At 40.4% G+C, this 20908-nt stretch overlaps 1 protein-coding gene across 8 annotated transcripts in view; it reads left to right on the top strand.

Annotated features, from left to right (window-relative positions):
- EVI5L (ecotropic viral integration site 5 like) overlaps positions 1-20908 on the top strand; it is a 73966-nt gene that overhangs the window by 6476 nt on the left and 46582 nt on the right. For 7 of the 8 annotated variants that reach the window (XR_012472187.1, XR_012472189.1, XR_012472188.1 and 4 more), the window contains exons 2-10: positions 1709-1961; positions 2496-2685; positions 14820-15044; positions 15383-15457; positions 16154-16279; positions 17964-18107; positions 18430-18519; positions 20151-20248; positions 20403-20463. Coding sequence is in view for 4 of the 8 variants with exons in the window: in XM_074205076.1 (XP_074061177.1) it covers positions 1792-1961; positions 2496-2685; positions 14820-15044; positions 15383-15457; positions 16154-16279; positions 17964-18107; positions 18430-18519; positions 20151-20248; positions 20403-20463 (1179 nt within the window). In the remaining 4 variants the exon portion in view is untranslated. Of the gene's footprint in view, positions 1-1708; positions 1962-2495; positions 2686-13780; positions 13864-14819; positions 15045-15382; positions 15458-16153; positions 16280-17963; positions 18108-18429; positions 18520-20150; positions 20249-20402; positions 20464-20908 lie in introns of those variants that run through there. The other variant, XR_012472190.1, reaches the window with a different exon arrangement.

Genomic DNA, 20908 nt, shown 5'->3' with positions numbered 1-20908 from the left:
TAGAAGTTCCTTGAGTTTTCTATGAGGTGAATGAGAATTGGTGAAGTTTTGGCATGTTTTAAACATCTAAATGCGACCAATTCCTTTTTTTCCCACAGAGAAGGACAAGGGCATTTCTGTAATTATACTGGGGCAGGAGAAAACAATATGTGATATAATAGAAGAAATGTGTAAAAGGAAATCAGAAATTGAGGTTCTTATGCCTATCTCCATAGCCCTTGGCAATTCTCTTTCTGGTCTTAAGAGACAAATGGGGTACCTACTCAGCCATGGTGAATTTGGCTAATCAGAAGCCATAATATCAACTCATTTCCCAGAATAGGATCTGACCACACACTCTAAGCTTTGATTCCCAAGCCTACCTACTAAAAAGAGACAGAACTTGTTTAGTTGAGCAACAGAAGGTATGCTGAGGTCCCCCATATCTTGACCCATGGTTCTCTGTACTACTGCTGGTAGACAGTATATTTTGGCCATTTTATCTATGTCTCCCAGTAGGAGGGGAAAAGGCAGTGTCTGGAGGTAGGTAGATGAGGATTTTGAGGTACTAAGTAGATGAGAGCCTTGATGCTCATCAGGAATGCCAAGGCCAGTCTCAGGAGCTCCACTGGGTAATTGTGGGGGGGGGGGGGAGATGAGATCAGGAGACATCTGACTTTGGCCCAGATAACCAAGAGGACAAATTGCCAGTGCTTTGATCAATCCTGGGCTTCCTGCTAAGGAAAAACTGACTTTTTGGCCCATTAACAAACAGCCACATAATTAATGGTGAGTGGTAATTGCCTCTGTCAGTGCCAGTAGCACACTCTAGTAAATGAGATGAGAACTATTAGATGCTCAGCTAGGAGGGCAGGATAGTGGGAGAAGACTGTGAGGTGGACAGGGGTGATCAAGAAGGAATGCAGAAACAGTAACATCCATAGCATTAACAACCTATATTCTCTAGGGCCTGCACCTGGATTCTTTCAGCATTCTGGAGCACTCTGGTATATTGTAGGGCTCTGGCAGGAACCTTAAGTACTGTTGTTATAGAGTACTATGGGGCATTGTTAAAACTTGGGAATATCTGTTCCTTGGATGCTATTGAGTTGTATTTGGTACTTGAGTACAATTGGATTTTCAAAAAATCAAATCTTGTTGCCTATTGTTCACTTAGTATTTATCTGGGGGCAGCTAGGTGGTGCAGTAGATAGAGCACTGGCCCTAGAATCAGAAGGACCTGAGTTCAGATCCAGCCTCAGATACTTAATAATTGCCTGGCTGTGTGACCTTGGGCAAGTCATTTAACCCCATTGCCTTAAATAAATAATTTTTTTTAAAAAATAATTTATCTGGGACCCTATGTATCATATGAGAAATTACTTTCCTTATTCCCTAAGGATCCATTCTGATCTTTCTCCTTTCAATGATGGAACCATATTGGGGGAGTCAAGTTCTGAAAATGGGAAAGATGCTGACTTAACTTGTAGGTTTGACTAGAAGGCAAAGGAATTGGAGTGGACTAGAGAGAACTGGTTAATTGGTCAATAGGTGAAGAAAAATAATGTTAATTTTGGGGGCTGAAAAGAGTTGAATGGTAAACTTTTATTGGTATAGACAGAATTTAAGGAGACAGGTGAGACATGAATAGAAATCAGTCAAATATTTATTGAGAGCACACTACATGGCCACTGTTTTGTATAACTAACATGTTTCTCTCCTGCTACAGATGGAGTTGTAATCTCCTTCATTTGTGTCTCCTGTGAACCTCTTTTCTTCCCCTTCAATTTCCCCTATCCCTAACCATTTCTGATGAACATCCCTGAGACCCTGAGCCTTCCCGGCATGGCGAGCCCAGCCCTCAGCCCTGACTCCTCTTCCCATGAGGCCCTTTCAGGCCCTGCCTGTTCCCCTACCTCAGATTCTGAGAATCTCAGCCCAGATGAACTGGAGTTGTTGGCCAAACTAGAGGAACAGAATCGGTAAGTGGAGAAAGGGATATTTGCTTCCTAACAAAAGCCTGGAAAAAGGGCTGACATTTTGACCAACCTTAAAATACTTCTTAAAGGGTCAAATTATACATGATGGCTATAATTGAAATTATACAAAGTCCTACATGGAGCCATTTCTTGGTGTGTAAAAATTAATTCTTCAAAGCAAACTGAAGAAAGAGGAGAATGAAGGTAGGGAGGCTAGTTGGGGGAGGGTGGAGAGAGGCAGAAAGTTCTGGGATGAAGGGAGATTGTGAGGAAGAATGAGATGAGCATGAGAATTCTGAGATTGGACAGGACTAGGACTTTACTGACCCAGTGATGAGGTAGTTACTACAGCTCTCCCCAATCTTATCTGCTGAACAAAGTCCCTAAAACTCCACTGTCATTGAGCTACATAGATGGTCCCTCCAAACAAATGGTGACTGGGAGGGACTAGAAGACTCATATAGGACTGTGGGACCCAATGCCCAAAAAAGAGGGGAAGTTAGCTATAGTCTGGCAGTGATGGCTGTTTCTGTGCAGGCTTCTGGAGGCTGACTCCAAGTCGATGCGCTCCATGAATGGCTCCCGGAGAAATAGCGGTTCTTCCCTGGTCTCCAGCTCCTCTGCCTCTTCTAACCTCAGCCACCTGGAGGAGGACACTTGGATTCTCTGGGGCCGGATTGTGAATGAGTGGGAGGAGTGGCGAAGAAAAAAAGAGAAGCTACTCAAGGTAGGGCTCCTGGGGGGGGGTGCAACTGGAGCAGAGCCCCCCTCCCCAGCAGAGTCCACCAGGTGGGAGGAGGGTGGGGAGCATTCATTACTGCATTAGTCACCACTGATTCTTCTCTCAGGACCATTGAGACATGATTCCTGTGGAGCTTTCATCCTGGAGAAAGTAGAATATATGACATATAGATGCATTGATAATTAAGATAATAATTCATAAACAAGTTTTTGTGAAGCACCTGCTTTGGGCCAAGCACCATGCTAAATAAACAATCAAGATACAAAAAAAGGGGACAAAACTAATCCTGCCTTCAAAGAGCTTCAATTCTAATAGGGCGGACCACATCCGTTTAAATCAATACCTAGAACATAAATTCAGAGGAAATAGAAAGTAACCCTAGAGAAGAAGGAACTAGTATCTGAGATGATTTAGAGCTGTGTCTTAAAGGAAGTCAGTGATAGAGATTCTGAGGGGAATCATTTCAGCATGGGGAACAGCCAGTATAAAGAAACCTGGTTAAGAGATAGAGTGCTTTCTGAAAAATAGCAAATAAGCTATTTTTGATTGGACTCTAGAGTTTGTAGAAGATCATAATGTGTTAAAAGACTAGAAAGGAAACAAGGGGCAAGATTGTAAAGAACTTTAAAAGCCAAGCAGAAGAGGCTCAATAATAGGAAGTCATTGTGATGCATTGAGTAGTGATGTGAGAAGTGATCTGTGCATTAGGAAAATCTTTTGGGAGATTTGAGGTAGGGAGTCTATGAAGTCATCATTAACCCCCTAGCCAATAGCCCTCTCTCCCTCAGAACTCCATGATGGCTACCCCAACACTGCCTCTCAAAGTCTCATTTGCCTTTTAGACTCCAATCCATCTTCTTCATAGTTGCCAAAGAGAGAGTCCTAAAGTGTAGTTCATTCCTTACATTGCTACTGAGAACATTGCAATAACTTCCTATTTTAAGTCAAAAATAATCTCTTAACGAGGCTCTAAGAGGCAATGTGGTGTAGTAAACTAAGAGGTGGCCTCAGAGTTAGGATGGATCTAGGTTCAGGCCCTGCCTTTGATTTGTATTAGCTATGTGACCCTGAGCAAGTCATTTAACTTCTTGTTGCCCCCCCCAATTGTCTTAAAACTATAACTGTACCAGACTGCTTTGGTAGGAGTTTCTTGATGAGATCACAGGACAAGAGGAAAAAAAACAAAATCGCTTTTCGTAAGTGCCAAGTAATCAGTCTGCATAGTCATGGAATTCAGAGGGGAGACATTACTCTTGGACCTGGAAAATTGTTATAGGATTTAGATCAAAAGAGATGTGAGGAAGGGCATTCTAGGTGCAAGTCAGACACTATTAGCACAGGCCCAGAGTCAGAAAGGTATCTAGTGTGTTCATAGGAGAGTGATGAGGTCGGTTTTGCTTCAGTGACAGGCTTTGGTAGAGCAGCAGGAGCCCCAACAATAAAGGAGGTAGGAAGAATCAAATGATTTTGAATATTCTAATTGGGTCTTATGCCCGTTAACATTTCCATTGGTTTGATGCACTGTTTTCAGAACAATGTTTTTAAATGCATAAAACAATGAAGAAAACCAATCACATCAAAATACATTTATTAAAATGTGAAAGAAACAAGTTCCTGAACTTCCTAAGATCCCCTGTTTCAAAATGTACTTAAGGAATTACAGAAGAGGCTTTGGGCTTCTTTGGATCCTAGTGTTTTGGCAGCTGACAGTGACCACCATTTTGTCTCTGGACCACAATTTTGATCCCTCTAGGATTTTGATGCCAAGAACTCAGTAGCAAGTACTATATAAGATATAACGGCAGGAGAGTCATTCAATGTGTTTTTGCAATCCAGATTCTTTATATATCTATATATTTATATAATTATGTTATATTTATATAATTATGATATATTATAATATATATATATATATATATATATTTGTAAAAACAGTAGAATGTGATGCCTGGACTAAGGAAGATCTAGTACTAGTTTATTAAGTTACCTATTTTTCTTCTTGCCCTGCTTTGTAACCTCACAAGTTGATCACATTTCCTTAACCTCATCACCTTTTATAAACCCCATCGATATTAGGTTTGGTTGCTTCACCTCCTCTCCTTCCCACCCCGCTCCCCACTCCCACCAAATGTTTTATAGACTGTTCAGTCAGGTTTTTCTCCCCAATTACTCAAGCCCAATTGTCTCAGTGTGATTCTACTGATCCTGTCCATCTGAGTCACTCTGCTTTGCCTTTCTTCATAATCTGAAAATAGTTCCATTTCCTAATCTCAGGATTGTGGTTCTGTTGGAGTCCACCTGTGAGATGATTTGTCCAACTAGTGGGATTAGGTTCCCCAAAGCCTAGTATGTAAAATAATGTGAAAGAATTTTTTTAATGAACTGAACACAAAGCTGTGAAAAGTAGTAGAATTGTTTCCTAATTTTAAAAATATCCTGATGTGGGACAGCTAGGTGGCATAGTGGATAGAGCACCGGCCCTGGAGTCAGGAGGACCTGAGTTCAAATCCAGACTCAGACACTTAATAATTACCTAGCTGTGTGGCCTTGGGCAAGCCACTTAACCCCATTTGCCTTGCAAAAACTAAAAAAAAAACACTAAAAAAAAATCCCAATGTTCCATAAATTGTAGCAGACGATTTACTACTTTGTTATTTTAAAAAAAGTCAGTGTTTTCCCAAATTTTGTGTAACTCCATTCAATATTTGATACAATATTGTTAGACTTGTTAAGCTCTTCTAAATTAAAACAATAAAGAAGAGGTGCTGGGGGTGTAGTGGATCATACCAGAAATTAAGTCAGAAAACCAAGGTTTGTACCCTATCTCAGATTTTTAACTAGAAGTATGACATTGAACAAGTCATTTTACTTATCTCTGCCTCAGTTTGTTCTTCTATAAAATGAGCATGATTGAACATAATAGCCTAGATACTAGAGATTTGAAGTAAAAAAACAAGTGTTCTTAGGAAGCTAACATTCTATTTGGAGAATATAGCATGTACACAGATAAGGACATACAAAGCAAGATCAGTTAGGAAGAGATAAATCAATACCTGGGAGATCAGGAAGGGATTTGAGTAGGAGGTGACCTGGGAGATGAGCTTTAAAAGAAATTAGGAGTTTAAAGAGGTATAGTTGAGAGGTACAACATTTCCAGTATTGGAGAACCTATATAAAGGTCTGGAGGAGGAAAGTGGAGTGTTGTGGCCTGAGAATAGTGAATAAGCCAGAACTTCACCTATGTATGTGTGTATAGGAATAATGTGTATAAGTTCAAAAATGCAAACTGGAGTAAGACTGTGAAGGCAAATTTAAAGGCAAGATAATTCCTGAAGAGAGTATATAGATAACTAACGAGGTAGCAGTACTTCTACACCATAGCAAAAAAAAAAAAAAATGCTGAAGGTGCAAATCTGGATTACTCGAAGGATGGTTGACTTGTCAGCTTAACTTAGTGCCCTAGATAGAAAGAGAGAAGTTCAGAAAAGAATAGGTTTGGAGAGAAAGATAAGTCAAGTCAGCTAAGTGGCATAGTAGATAGAGTCAAAAAATTCTAAGTTAAAAACCATGTCTCAGACATTTACTAGCTATGTGACCCAGGCAAGTCAATCAGCCTGTCTATCTCAGTTTCCTCCTTCAGAGAATGAGGGTAATAAAAGTACCTATTTTCCAGGGTTACTATAAAGATGAAAATGGGATAATATTTCTAAAACACTTTGCAAACCTTAAAGAGCTTTATAAATGCTAGCTAATATTATTAAGTCACTTAACCTCTCTGTACCTGTTTCCTCATCTGAAAAGAGGGGATTGGTGATGATCTCTGTCTCATTTAGCCCTATCATTCTAGGATTCTAGACAAAATCAGAGCTATAAATCATGAGGTTGGTAAATGGAAGAACGTGCCACTGAACCCTTGAGTCAAAAGCAGTATCTTGTGCTCCTTGAAATAATAAAAAAGAAGTATGGCTACCAAGGTGTATGAGGAAAGAAGAGATGTGCTAGAACCCTGTTCAATTGTATGGAGAATGACTATGGTCCCCCCTGACATAGCCATTTAAGAGATATGTTGCTGTTTTGGAATTTGTATTCAGGACCCAAGAACCTTGTGAGACTCCTCAAATTCACTAATCACTGTGATGGTTTATGTGTGGATGAATAAAGCTGCCACAAAACATCTGTAGGTACTGGGAAGCCCTGAGAAGTAAAATGAAAGTCTGAGATGGGGGGAGGAGGCATAAGTGGGATTTTAACCACCACTTTTAATTAAATAATGAAACTTTTAGAAAAGAAGATACTTAAAAATGAATATCTGTCTATGTAGATAGTATCCAAAAAATAAGATTTGGTGATGTTTTCATACTTCAGAATGATGGATACTTGCCTAAGGGCAACATGAATAATACTAGGAAGAAAAAAACTTGGCAACCTGATCAAGAGGGCATTAAACTGTAATTAGAGGCAAAGAGAGAAAAATTCATAAATATAGTTGTAAAACTAAACACTATAGAGATACCTGGAACTAAGAAGGCATGTAGCCTATTTATTCTTAATAAATCATAAGTAAAAGGACTAAAACCAGAACTTATTGTTATACAGGATATGGATAATAAGCAAGGTCAACTTGAAATGTAAACACAAATATGTAAAAATGATTTCATAAGAATCCCCAAGAATTAATGACTTGGGAGATATTTTAATTTATTCAATAAAAACTTATTAAAAATCCTTAGGAGAAAAAGCTTTACAATTGTTGATCCAACTTCATCTTCTCCCACTTGTTTCTCAATTCCTTGCAAAGTCCCTTTCAACTTTACCTTTTATTTGAAACTTATAAGATTATGACAGCTGTTCCTTACAAAAACTAAAGTCCTGTTTTTAAAAATCCCCATACTGCTTGATCTAGACTACATTCTTCTCTTAGATTCGTTCTTCCTCTTAGGTTTTAGTGATACTCTCCACTCCTGGTTTTTCTTCCTGTCTGTCTGACCACCTCTCATAACTATGGATATCTCCAATATTCAGCCCTGAGACCTCTTTCCTTTCTCTTTACAGCTTCTTGATGTTTTCATCAGGTCCTATGACTTCAGTTATCTTTTATCTATATGTTTAACTCTAATCTTTTTCCTGAACATCACCACCTACTGTGTGAACTTTTCCAACTGGATGTCTTTCCACTAAACTTCTCTATTATGTTATGGACTCCATCATCCTTCATTTCTTACTCTTCACTGCCCCACCCATCCAATTAATTGCCCAATTCTTGTTAATTCTGCCTTCCTAATATAGCTTTCATATGTCCCTTTCTCAGCCCTCAAACAACCTTCACCCAAGTGCAGGCCTCTCATTCAGACTATTACAATAACCTCACTAAACTCTTAGCTTCCAGGTTTTTCTTCTCTGATCCATCCACATAATTTCTCAAATATTTTTTGAAGAGCACTGTCTGACAATGTTACTTTCTTGCTCAAGAACCTTTGGTTATTCCCTAATGCCTCTAGAATAAAGTAAAAATACTCTGCTTAGTATATATTAGCCTTTTACCACCCAGTACCAGCCTATCTTTCCTAGTTTATGATCTATTATTCCTTGATATTGGCCTGCTATCTTGATGAAACTATCCTACTGGCTGTTCCTTAAACATGTCATTCCATCTTTCACCTCTGTTCTTTTGTACAGATTTGCCCCTGCCTGGAACATACTCCTTGCTTATTTCTGCAGGATATAAGCTTTTGAGGGCAGGGACTTTTTGGTTTTATTTTTCTAACAGCTAGTACATTACTTTGCATATCATAGTTACTTAATAAATGCTTTTAAACTACATGACAAGCTAATCACTAAGTCATCAGATTCAGATAAACTACATACCTGAATACTCAAAGAACTGGTGAATATGACTGTTGAGAATCTATCAGTGATCTTTGAAAGACTGGGGAGAATGAGAGTGGACTGGATAAGGCAGTTGTTCCATTTTGTTTAATTTTTTAAAAAATTATTTTAGATGAAAAATAGAGTTTCAGTGATCAGAGAACTTGACAAGAGGCCACTTGACTTTGAGTCCCAGCAAGACTATAAAATATTTTATTAAAGGGATGGTTGATGAACATCTAGAAAGTGATCACAAACAGCAAGCATCAAGAAGAGGTCATAGGATCATAGATTTAAAACTGGGATGACCTTGGTGGTCATCTAGTCTGATCGCTTCATTTTGCAGTTGAGAAAACTGAGGGCCAGAGAATTGAACTGGCTTTCTGAAGGTATACTCAAATAGGTTCCATCAGCGGGATAATTATTTATGTATTATATAGATTTAACATATATGTGTATATGCACATGATATATACACATGTGTACACATATTATATACATGTTCATTTATACACACATAGAGACTGATATGACCATCCCAAATTGAACCCTCCCTCAAAACAGAAGAAAACAGTATAGCAAAATCAATTGCCATGTCATATATTATATGTGATATGTATAATGTTTCTCATCCTAGAGAGGAGGGAAATATTTTCCACTATTTTTTCTCTGGGACCAATATCAGTTATTACAGTTAATTGGTGTCTGGCTGTCTTTTAACATAGTTTTAGTTTACATTGTTGTATAATTAATCTTCTTATATGTTTACTTCACTTTGCATCAATTCACACAAGTTTTCCTTTTTTATTGAATTCCTCATATTCATCATTTCTTATAACATAATAGTATTTCATTTCAGTCATATACCACAGTTCATTCAGTTATACTCTAAATGGACACTCAATTTGTTTCCATGTTGAATGGCATGATAAGCTGGAGAATATCCCAAGGAAAACAAATAGGATGATAAAAGACCTCATCATGTCACATGAGGATCAATTGAGAATCTTGTGGATGCCTAACCTAGGGGTGACGTGGTAACAGTTTTGATGTATTCAAAGGATTGTAGATGGGAAATTAGCTTCTTCTGCTCAGCCCCAAAAGGAAAGAACCTAAAAGCAATGGAGAAAAATTGCAGAGAGACAAACTTCCAAACAAGAAAGCCTGTCTGTATGTCTATAAGGTAATGACTTTACCCTCTACTTGAGAGTTTAAAGCAAAGGCTGAATACTTGCCTGGCAAGTTGTTAGAACATTCTTATTCAGGGGTTGAACAAGATGGATACTGAGGTCTTTTCTAACTCTTTGATTATATAGAAGATTCATTATGCTAAAAACAGCATCTGGTAAATTTGTTGTATTCATTTCTCAATAGGGAACCAAGGGAAATTACTACTCTGAACGTGATTTTGACCACCAGGGAGAAAGTGCTTTAAAGTAAATAGTTTCTGTAATAGAGTACATTCATTGGAAGGAAGGATCACTTCAATTTTGTTTTACTGGTACCCAGCATAGACCCTGGAACACAAGAGATACTTATTAAAAGTCTGGCTAATTTGTCACTCTAATAACATTCCCAAGTCTGTGTTGACTTGTTTTTAGTGAATATATTTTAGTCCTTAGTAGTTAATATTTCTCTTCCTAAAACTAAATAACTTTATAGAATTTGTCTGGGATTGATATTCTGCTGACCTGTTTATAGTTTGTGGAGCCCTCTTTCTCTTTAAAAACAAAACAAAACAGGGCGGCTAGGTGGCATAGTGGATAAAGCACCGGCCTTGGAGTCAGGAGTACCTGGGTTCAAATCTGGTCTCAGACACTTAATAATTACCTAGCTGTGTGGCCTTGGGCATGCCACTTAACCCCATTTGCCTTGCAAAAAACCTAAAAAAAAGAATAAAAAACAAAACAAAACAGGGGCAACATTTTCTCCATCTCTAGCCTCCCAGTCTCTTCCATTTTCTCTGAGTCCCATTTCCTCAAAGGCCACAATAAATAATCATTTAAATTTTTTTTCAATACTTGGAATAATTCCTCTAGCTCTAGAGGCTTGACCTTGTTTATAAAATCATAGACTCTCAGAACTGGAAAGGATGTCAATTGTCATCTGGTTCAAAAGGACCCTGAACAAATGTCCCCTCTGAAACATCCCCCAAGTGATTAGCCAATCTGGGGTTTTTTCCCCATCTAGAGAAAATAAAACTTCTCCTTTTGGATTTATCTATTATTTCTCTTGTGCACAGGTAATAAATGATTTAAAAATGATTTGTGAAAAAAAGAGAACACTCCAAAGAGTGATTTTTTTGGAATTTCTAACCTGTGGAGGACTAATAATGTTTGACATTCCCCTGTTTTCTATAAGCCTAAGGTGACATGACCCCCTTTCTTCCATGTTCTAGTACTCTACTAACAGAATGAGAGAGGCTACTCACAGTTGAGGGAATCAGGAATGGCTTCAATTTTATGAGGAACAGGGAGGATCGAAATGCATTTCAGGCTTTGGGGGGAAGAGAGACATCCAGTGCAAAGGCCAAAGATAGACAGAAAATGGATGGCCATGTTTGAAGGGAGAGAGAAGACCAAATTGACTGGATCAGAGGAATAGGAGGAGAAAGAGTAGTACATCATGATTGTGGAATGATAAGTTGGGACCAAACTGTGAAAGGGTTGAAAACCCAGAAGAGCTTATATTTGATCCTGTATGTTTTAGAAGCCACTGAAGTTTGAGTAGGAGTTTTAAATTTATGGAAAATAATTTTGTCAGTTGGCTGAGGGATGCATTAGAATGGGGAGATATGAGATAGGAAGACCAATGAGGAGGTCAGTGCAGCAGTTCAGGTGAAGAGTAAAGAAGGCCTGAATTTAAAAAAAGGGATTGTGAGTAGAGAGAATTAATTGAATTCAGAAGATGTTGTAGAAGCCAAAATAGTAAGATATGGCAACTGATTGGGTGTGGGAAATAAAAAAAAGTGATGAATTAAGGATACTCCAAAGTTATAAACCTGAGGGACTAGAAGAGAAGGTTTGTGAGAAAGAAAAATAACTTGGGTTTGGTTGTGTTTGAAATAAACCATGATTACGGGGCAGCTAGGTGGCATAGTGGATAGAGCACTGGCCCTGGAGTCAGGAGTACCTGAGTTCAAATCTGGCCTCAGACACTTAATAATTACCTAGCTGTGTGACCTTGGGCAAGTCACTTAACCCTATTGCCTTACAAAAAAATATATTAAAAAAAAAGAAATAAACCATGATTCTAGAGGATGAGGGGGTGAATTATACTATCCATTTCTTGGATAAAGAGATAATGGACTCAAACTGTAAAATAAAACAAGAAACTTCATACACAGCCAATAGAGGAATTTGTTTTGTTGACTATGCATATTTGTTTCTATGACTTTGTCAGTGTGAGCTGAGTTTGGAGAGGATAAGGGAGAGAAGGGAAGGGATAAGGAAAAAAAGACAAGAGAAAAGAAATCCCCTGAGATATTGTTTGTTTTGTTTTGTTTTTTAATTCAGAGAGCAAAAGGAAGTCCCAAGGAAACTGAAACAGGCAGGGCAACTTTGAAAGCTACAAAAATATATACTTGAAAAAAAAAGAAGCATGGAGATCTGCAGTCTCCTGGACAGTCTTCTTTGTCTATTCTACTATGTTTATGAAAATTCCCATTTTGTTTAAAGTTAAGTTCAGAATAAAATTTTGTTAAGACTTTTTTTTAAGGGAGAGATCTCTGTGATCTTCAGTTTGAAATGTTCAATCAGTAGCTTGTGATGTGAAACAAGAATTCAGGAAGGAGACTGAGATTATTCTGAAAACATATATGTATATATGTATATATATATATATATATACACATACATACACATACATATATAACTGAGAGTTATCTTCATGAAACTGAGAATTAAACCCTTAAGAACTGAAAAGATTGTTGAAGAAGTATAAAGAGAAAGGTCCCAGGACAGAGCCTGGGGGTATGCCCAGATTAAGAGGATGCAGAACTAGCAAAATGGGCCTGAAAAGGAGTGGTAAAGCCAAAAGAAAGAGAATCGGGAGAGAGGAGCATCCTGAAGATCCATCCAGAAACCATGACTAGTCAACAGAGTCTACAATTGCAGAGAAAAAAAGGATGAATTAGAAATCATTCATTAGCCCTGATAGCAAAAGAATATTTATTCAGTATCAACTTGGAGCAAGGTGGCAACCTTGGTAGCTAAGGAGCATGGTGTAGAGAGCACTGGTCTTGGAGTCAAAAGGATGGCCTCTGACACTTGACCCTCAGTAGCTGTGTGACCTTGGGCAAACCCTGATTGCCTCCTCACATCCAGGGCCATCTCCAGTCATCCTGATTCATGTCTGGCCACTGGATCCATATGACTCTGGAGGAGAAAGTGAATTAGGTGACTTAGCACAGCTCCCCTCACTCAAATCCACATGAGCTTGTCATGGCATCACCTTCCTGGTGTCATGGTCTTCTTCAAGAACAGAGGATAAATATCATCATATGGAGCACAATATCCCTAGTGTATGCAGGGCTCTGTCTGTTGTTATAGTCTGATCTATATTTTATTAGCAGCTTAGTAGGAGGCATTGATAGTATGCTTACCAAATTTGCAGATGACAGAAAAATGAAAAGGAAAGTAATATCTGGGATTTCAGAATGAGGAGCCAGAAAGGACTTGTCTGACCAGAATGTTGAGTCAAATCTTAACAAGATAATACGTTAAATCCTCTACTTAGATGTTTTAAAAATCAGCTGTTCAGGTACAAGTTGGGAGGAGATTTCTGAATGTCACTTCATGTGAAAAAGACTTGGGGGGTTTTAGTTGACTGCACAGTCAGTCCATGGAATTGAGCAGGGTAGCATAAGACACAAAAAGCTGAAGTATGAGGTCTAAAACAAAGGAGATGAGAATCCACTTCTAAATTATTGTGTTTAGTTTTGGATGCCACAGTTTAAGAGACTGAAAAGATGGACTATGTCTAAACTATTAGAATCACAGAAGGACCTCAGCGACCATCTAGTACAACTCATACCTCAAATGTCTCCCCAGTAGTCAAGAGGACTTTCTGCCTCTGCTTGAAGCTTTCCAGTGAAGGGAAACCCACTAAACATTAAGGCAGCCCAGTCCTCTTCTGGAAAGTGATGGTTGTTAGGAAGGTTTTCTTGACAGTAAGTCACATTTGCCTTTTTGTAACTTCCACCCATTGTTCCTAGTTCTGTCCTCTGGGGCCAAGCAGAACAAGTCTAATCCCTCTTCCACGTGACAGCTTTTCAAGTCAAGGAAAGTGGCCAGAATGGTGAGAATGCTTAAAACCATATTTATGTGAGGATCTATTGAAGAACCTAACTTTTAGAAGAGAATATTTGGTGGGGAGGTATTGTCAAAGGTATCTAGATATTTGAAGAGCTCTCCTGAAAGAAGGATCCATTTTGTTTAATGGGCAAAACTAAGACCAGTGGGGTAGAAGGCATAAGGAGGCATAGTTTAGCTTAATATGAGAATTTTCCATCAGCTAGAGAATGCTCCCAGAATGTTAAGATGCAACCTTCGTACTGGAGGTAACATGAGCAGAGTATGGATAACCTTTTTGGACAGAGGATTCATATTGTGGATAAGGGTTCACCAGATGAGTGCTGAGGACCCTTCTAATCCTGAGATTCCATGATTCTAGTAATTAGATTGATTACATTAGAACGCTTAGGCTGGGGGGTCAGATTATAGGAGACCTTGATTGACATTTATGAGAGTTTAAATTCTACTCAGTAGATAAGAACCACTGAGAGTGTTTGAGCAGGGGAATGCAAAAAGCCCTGTTTTAGAAGAAGCAGCTTAGTTTAGGGGACAGTATGAGCCTCAGATTCAGGAAAGCCATCTCTTGACCCTGGGCAAGGCATTTGTTCTTTCAGCACCCCAGGCAACTCTTTAAGGGTCAAATTACTCAACACCTACTATTAATGTGGCAGGCACTGTGGAAAAGGCACTGCCTTGTATTGAGGGAAGAAATTCCTGGCAGATGCAGTCCAAAAGAAAAAAATCTGGTATTGTGATATGTAGTATTGAGTGGAGTAGGGAAAGATTAGAAATGTGGATGCCAATCTAGAACTAATTTTCACCTATTTGAGAGTCTTTTCCTCCATACCCCATTGTTCCCAACCTGAGCTTCTGAGTCTGATTCCTTTTCCCTACTAAACTGCCAAGAGGACCAGAAACTATTATAGCCTGTCCCATCAATTTGGGTCTTCTGCTCCCCAGGAGCTGATCCGGAAAGGCATCCCTCATCACTTCCGTGCCATTGTGTGGCAGCTTCTCTGCAGTGCCACAGACATGCCAGTGAAGAACCAATACTCAGAACTCCTCAAAATGTCATCTCCCTGTGAGAAACTGATCCGTCGAGATATTGCTCGCACCTACCCTGAACATGAGTTCTTCAAGGGGCAGGACAGTTTGGGCCAGGAGGTCCTCTTCAATGTCATGAAGGTAAAGGGCAGGGGGTAGGCTGTTTCCTTTGTGATCACTTCTACAGAGATCTTAGAGTCAGCTCTCTGGTCCCTCACTTCCTTCAGAGTGTCACTGAGAAGGGATTTTTTTTATTTTCAGTATACTACAATAAGTTTGGATTACTGAGTCCTGGGAGTAGCTGGTTTCCAATGTCTGTTTTTAGTCATTCTTTCAGGAAGACCCTAAAGCTCTTAGTTCTTATGTCCTCATTTTCTTCTATCCAAACTGACCTGTACAGAGAAAATCAATAGTCTCTGCTCCCCAGTTACCAGAGTCACTGGCAGGTGCTTTGTTATTCTTCTCTTCTTCTCTTCCAGGCTTACTCCCTTGTGGACAGAGAGGTGGGCTACTGTCAGGGCAGCGCTTTCATCGTTGGCTTGCTGCTGATGCAGGTTAGTGGTTTGGCCCCTGAAACCATGGCAGCCAACTCCTCTGGTCTGCCCTTGTTAATGCATCATGTGTGTGGCTCTCTCCCTGGGAATCCCTAGCTTCCCTGGGGTGGAGCAGGGGAAGTATTTGACTGGGTTATATCTATGCTGTTTGTCCATTTCTGCGTTCTTTGGTGGAAACATAGGCTGAGCATCAGTAACATGTTGAGACATGACACGGCACTGAGCTGGTCCCTGTGTACAAACTAGTGGAAGGGAAGAGGGCAGGAATGCCAGTAGCAGTCATTCTTTCTTCACCTTCTTCCAGGGGCTTGAAGGTAATTTAGGATAGGCATTTTGGAGACAGTTTTGAGGGGAGGATCTGAAGGAGGGACCAGCACCATGGAACCATGAGAAACACTTCTAAGTTAGAAAGTCTGGCTAGTGGTAGGGCAGACAGCAAAAAGGTGGGAAAAAATAAATACGCCAGAATTTATAAGGAAAACCATAGAAATCATAGCCCTCTGTTTGCCTTTTGGTCACTCAGTACCTAACCTGAATGGCAGATAGGTGATATCAAATGTAATTTTTTTCTTAGTAGATACACTCCCCTTCCCATGAAGGGTATGAGAAGCAAGAGGCATTACTCCTTTCCATAAGAAACCTATAATCTTGTCTGAATCCCTGTTCAACATAGTGTTTCTCTCCTTTCCACCCCAGATGCCTGAGGAGGAGGCATTCTGTGTATTTGTGCGGTTGATGCAGGAATATCGTCTACGGGAACTTTTTAAGCCCAGCATGGCTGAGCTGGGGCTCTGTATATACCAGTTTGAGTATATGTTACAGGTGAGGTGATTTGTCTTTTTGTTGAAAGTCCAATCCCTAGTTCTGATGCTTGTTACAGAAAGTTCTGTTAGCTGAATCCTTCACCAACCCAATAACAGCCTCCCCAGGTGTCCTATGAAGAAGGGCCCAGATCTGAGAGCCAGACTTGATAAAAATCCAGGAGGAACTAGGCTTCGGATAACAACAGTGAAACAAGAGTTGCTTCCCCTGATTTCCTGACTTTTAGGCCTTCCTGTCCTTGTTTCTGGAAGTTCTTTAAGGATTATGGAATTTAGAGAGGAGTACTTAAAACTATCTTTTGTCCATATCAGATTGTGTGGTCTGGCTTAACCATAAAAAGAAACCTTCCCTGTGAGTTAATTCTACCTTCTCTGCTCTGTCTCCCTTTTCTCAATGCCTCGTTTTCTTAGCAATAAACTGTAAAAAGTTGCTTTTCCGAAGGAAGTTACTTTGAGGAGGTTCCTTACTGAGAAGTATATCCTCTCTATTACTTCAAGCCTTTTTTTGGTCCCTTAGAAGGGAATCTGACTCTGCCTGACCTTGAGTTCCAAAGCCTTTTGAAAAGGAGGCACTGGACTGGTTGATTGAGGAAATGCCTGAACCAGTGTTTCTTTACTGTGTCTCTTTAGGAAACAAAGTTAAAAAAATATGTGAAGAGAGGGAGAACAAGAGACCCCCCCCCCACGATCCTCCTCCCCTTCCACTCTGTTTCTATGTGTAACAGTGAAAAATGTCTACCCGCCTCTGCCTATTAAAGGCGAGCTGCAGACGTCTTTGTTTATAAATAGCAGCCCCCACACTGCTCATGGCTGTTAGACAGAGCTGCATTAGTTGGTCCATTCAGGAAGCTAGATGCAAGTGGATGGGGCTATTAGACCCCCTCAGGACTGAGGAGAATTAGGTGGCAAGAAGAAGTAAAGGCTTTCCCATAACCTTCCTTACCCTCACCCTCCCAAGGACTAGCATTAGAGCCAGGCCTGAGGAAGTATAAAGATTCTGTTGATCCAAGTATCTTGAACACTCCAGGGACTGAGCTTTCAGGTGGTTCAGTTTTATCTGGCCTCTGAAGTTGATTTCCATTTCCTCCCTTTGATGAAAAACTACTCTCAATCAGGAATGTAATTATTTTAAGTTAGCCAAGAAGTTCTAAAGCTGAATATGTAACTCAGTATTACCCTAGGAGTCAGAAAGCTTCTCATTCTGGGAGAAAGTTTGCAGAGGTGGCAAGGGGAGTTGGAAGGAACAGATGATTGGAGTACCAATCTGACTCCGTTTCCAGATCCATCTAAGATATCCTGGAGGACCCTAAACTCTATGCCTTGGTTGCCCTCTTTTGGCATCTAGTTTCCTGAAAATCTGTGATTAAGAGTAGGGGTGTCATGAGGACCTTCATATGTCATGTAATGGGAAGGAAGGAAGGACTATGGGAAAAGAAGGGAATTTAAACATATAACATTAGAAAGAGGAACATGGAATTGAGATACCTAAAGGGTTTAGGAAGAAAGAACAAGAACTGCTATAGAAGTCTAAGGAAGTTGGATATTTCCTCTGAGCTTACCTTTGAGGTGAAGATGGACTGACTAAACTCTTAAACCAATGCTGATAGTTGAGCTCTGGTTGGGGTCAGGGTAGTTGTATTAGAATTCTATCTTGGGGAAACATTATTTTCTTTATTTTCTGGCAGGAGCAGCTTCCAGACTTGAACATCCACTTTCGATCCCAGAGCTTCCATACCTCCATGTATGCTTCATCCTGGTTCCTCACACTCTTCCTCACAACCTTCCCTTTGCCAATTGCCACCCGAGTCTTCGACATCTTTATGTATGAGGTGAGGGCTAAAGGTTCAGTGGGACTGAGTGAAGGGGAGAATTCACAGTGATCTAGTTCAGGGTTAACAATAACAGACCAGTTCTCTTCTACGCTAATTTATGATTTTATCATTTTCCCCTTGAGTTTCTCTAGTCTTGTTGTACTTGCCATCTTCTCTCTTTTTTTTTTGTCTTCCAACATAGTACCATCTTTTCCCCCCATCCTGCTCCCACCTGGTTGACATTTCAAATATAGCAGAGACCTAGGACTGAGAGGTGAGAAATAGGTGAAGCCAACATCTTTGACCCTCATTGTAAAAAGGCAATTTCTTCCCATTGCAGGGACTGGAAATTGTGTTCCGGGTGGGTTTGGCCCTGCTGCAGGTGAACCAGATGGAGCTGATGCAGCTGGACATGGAGGGCATGTCACAAGTGAGTGGCAGGAGGGAGAGCCCCGGGAGTCTCAGACAGACCAGATTCACATTTTATAACTAGAAGATTTATCAAAATGAAGCAGGGACCTGACTTGAGAAAGAAAGGATTTAGATCATCCCTAATCCTTGTTTTTAACATACCTAGGAATCTGCAGGCTAAGTCAGAGGCCTCCTTGGTGGAGGTAGTGACCAAGACGCTGAAGGAGGAGTGAGAGAGAGTGAATTTGCTAGTTAGGCCATTCTTGGCATATAGGGCAGGAAGGGAATGCAGAGGGCATAGAAAAGGAGGCTAGAACACATTGTTCTGTCTTCTGCCTCCAGCTTGGGTTCCCTGAAGCCACATGCTGCAGAATGTGCTTTATGGTAAATTAGAATAATCAAATAGACATGGTGTTGGGCATGGTTTCTGTCTGGGATGGCCTAGCCAATAGGTCAGGCCCAGGAGAAAGAGAATAAACAATCCTGGGACAGAATCTTACTGGGGGGAAGAGGTTGATTTTCCACCTCTTGCCTCCCTCCTCCTCCCTCCCCCAATGTTTCCCAGCTGGTGTTTCAGGGAAGAATACACAAAGGCAGCAGTTGTGTCCACAGACACAGGGGGATCCGTTGTATTCAGCCTGAGAGGCGAGCTTGTGGTGGAAGAGCAGGAGCCAATCTCCTTGAATCCCCTTCCCTCCCCCACCTCCTGTTGCCAGCCTAGCCTAAGCTGTGCTGGGCTGTTTCTAACATTTAACCCTTTTACCAGGGGCTGTATGGGTCCCAACACTCTTGGTTTCAATGCCCTGCTATCTTAAGGTAGACTGAGAGAAGAAGGCTCCCCTTCTCAAATTCTACCTCACTCTTACCTTCTTTAAGACAAAGCTTCTCCCATTTGCTTCAGGACTTTACAGGTGTGTGCCGTCTCAGCTTTCTGCTTTGCTTGATTTCACTTTGATTCAGTTAAACATTTGAGCTCCTCTAATATGCATAGCCCCATCCTTGGGTACCTCCAGCGTTTGCCTTGTCTCCTTCTTGCCTTTCTCTTTGTCATTGCAAAAGTCTTTTTTCTCAATCTGCCTACCCATACCTCTTTTATTTTTGTCCTCCCTGTGATATCTCTTTGGAAAATTTGGCCCTGAGTCTGAAGGAAGCTTGAGAGCTCTAGGAATCTTGAGTAATATGGTTAGCTTTATCATTCTTTCTCCTACATTTCTTTTCCCTGTCAACTTAGACAAACAGTTGAGTTCTTTATGGATTTTGGTCTCTTGAAGGAATGATTCATCCATATTGTGTCTTAAATCCAGGGAATAGCAGGATTGATTGGTAATCTTGGGTTTGGGGACTGGAAAAGGGAGAAATTAGGATGCTCTCTTCCATTAACCCTCTAGGGCTATGGCAAATTAAGAATGGCTTTTACATTTGTAATAAAGTTTTATTGTGTTAAAAACAAACACACACACACACACACACACACACACACACATACAAAAGTCATTCTTAACTATCCATGGACTGAAATTGAAGACCCCTTGATTTGGGGAAACAGGAGGCACTGGTAGGGGTTGGGGGTGACTGATGACTATTACTCAAAAGGGAAGCCAAGGGGTTCCATGGTGGGAGGGGTAGCTGTGACTAGGTGTGTCTCCACAGTACTTCCAAAAGGTGATACCCCATCAGTTTGATAGCTGTCCTGACAAGCTGATTCTCAAGGCCTACCAGGTCAAGTACAATCCCAAGAAGATGAAAAGGTCAGTGTGTGGGACTCTCAATCATTTGGGAGTAGTTGGGGTGGGCCAGAAGCTCCAAAGCAGGAGTTTCTCAGGAAAAAAAATGGCGTACAACAGGAGGGGTAGAAGAGGGGGTGCCTGACTAGAATTGAACTGGAGTTGCCCTTCTTTATAGGTTGGAGAAGGAATATGCTGCCATCAAAAACAAAGAGATGGAGGAGCAAATAGAGATAAAAGTAAGTTCTTGACCTCAAGCATTATTCCTTTCCACCCCAAATTGAGCCTTATCTAGCAGTGCCCCCTGAGTGGTGGCATTGTTTCTTCTTTGATCTAGGAATCAACCCCCGTCATTTGATCAATAGACCTTGGGAAGAGAGATAAAAATGCCAAGGGTTGGAAATATTTCTAATGTCTCTATGACTGAGACTGCTCATCTTCCTTCCTTTTTGTCATTTGTCACTGTCCTGTGTAAATCTGCCCCCAGTTGGAGATTACCAAAGTACTTTGAGATCTGCATTGATTCTTTTCTCTCCTAGATTCCCCATTTTCTACTATCCCATGGGGCAGAGACCTCTATGGTCCAGTAGGGCTTAGGGAAGGGCCCTGGCAGATCTGTCATCTAGGTAGGGGAGAAAGGTAAAGTCGAGGAAAGGAGATAGCAATGTGATGTGGTCCAAAAGA

This window comes from Macrotis lagotis, chromosome X (genome assembly GCF_037893015.1).
Source record: "Macrotis lagotis isolate mMagLag1 chromosome X, bilby.v1.9.chrom.fasta, whole genome shotgun sequence".
Lineage (NCBI taxonomy): Eukaryota > Metazoa > Chordata > Mammalia > Peramelemorphia > Peramelidae > Macrotis > Macrotis lagotis.
This window is presented reverse-complemented; position numbering and strand designations above follow the sequence as displayed.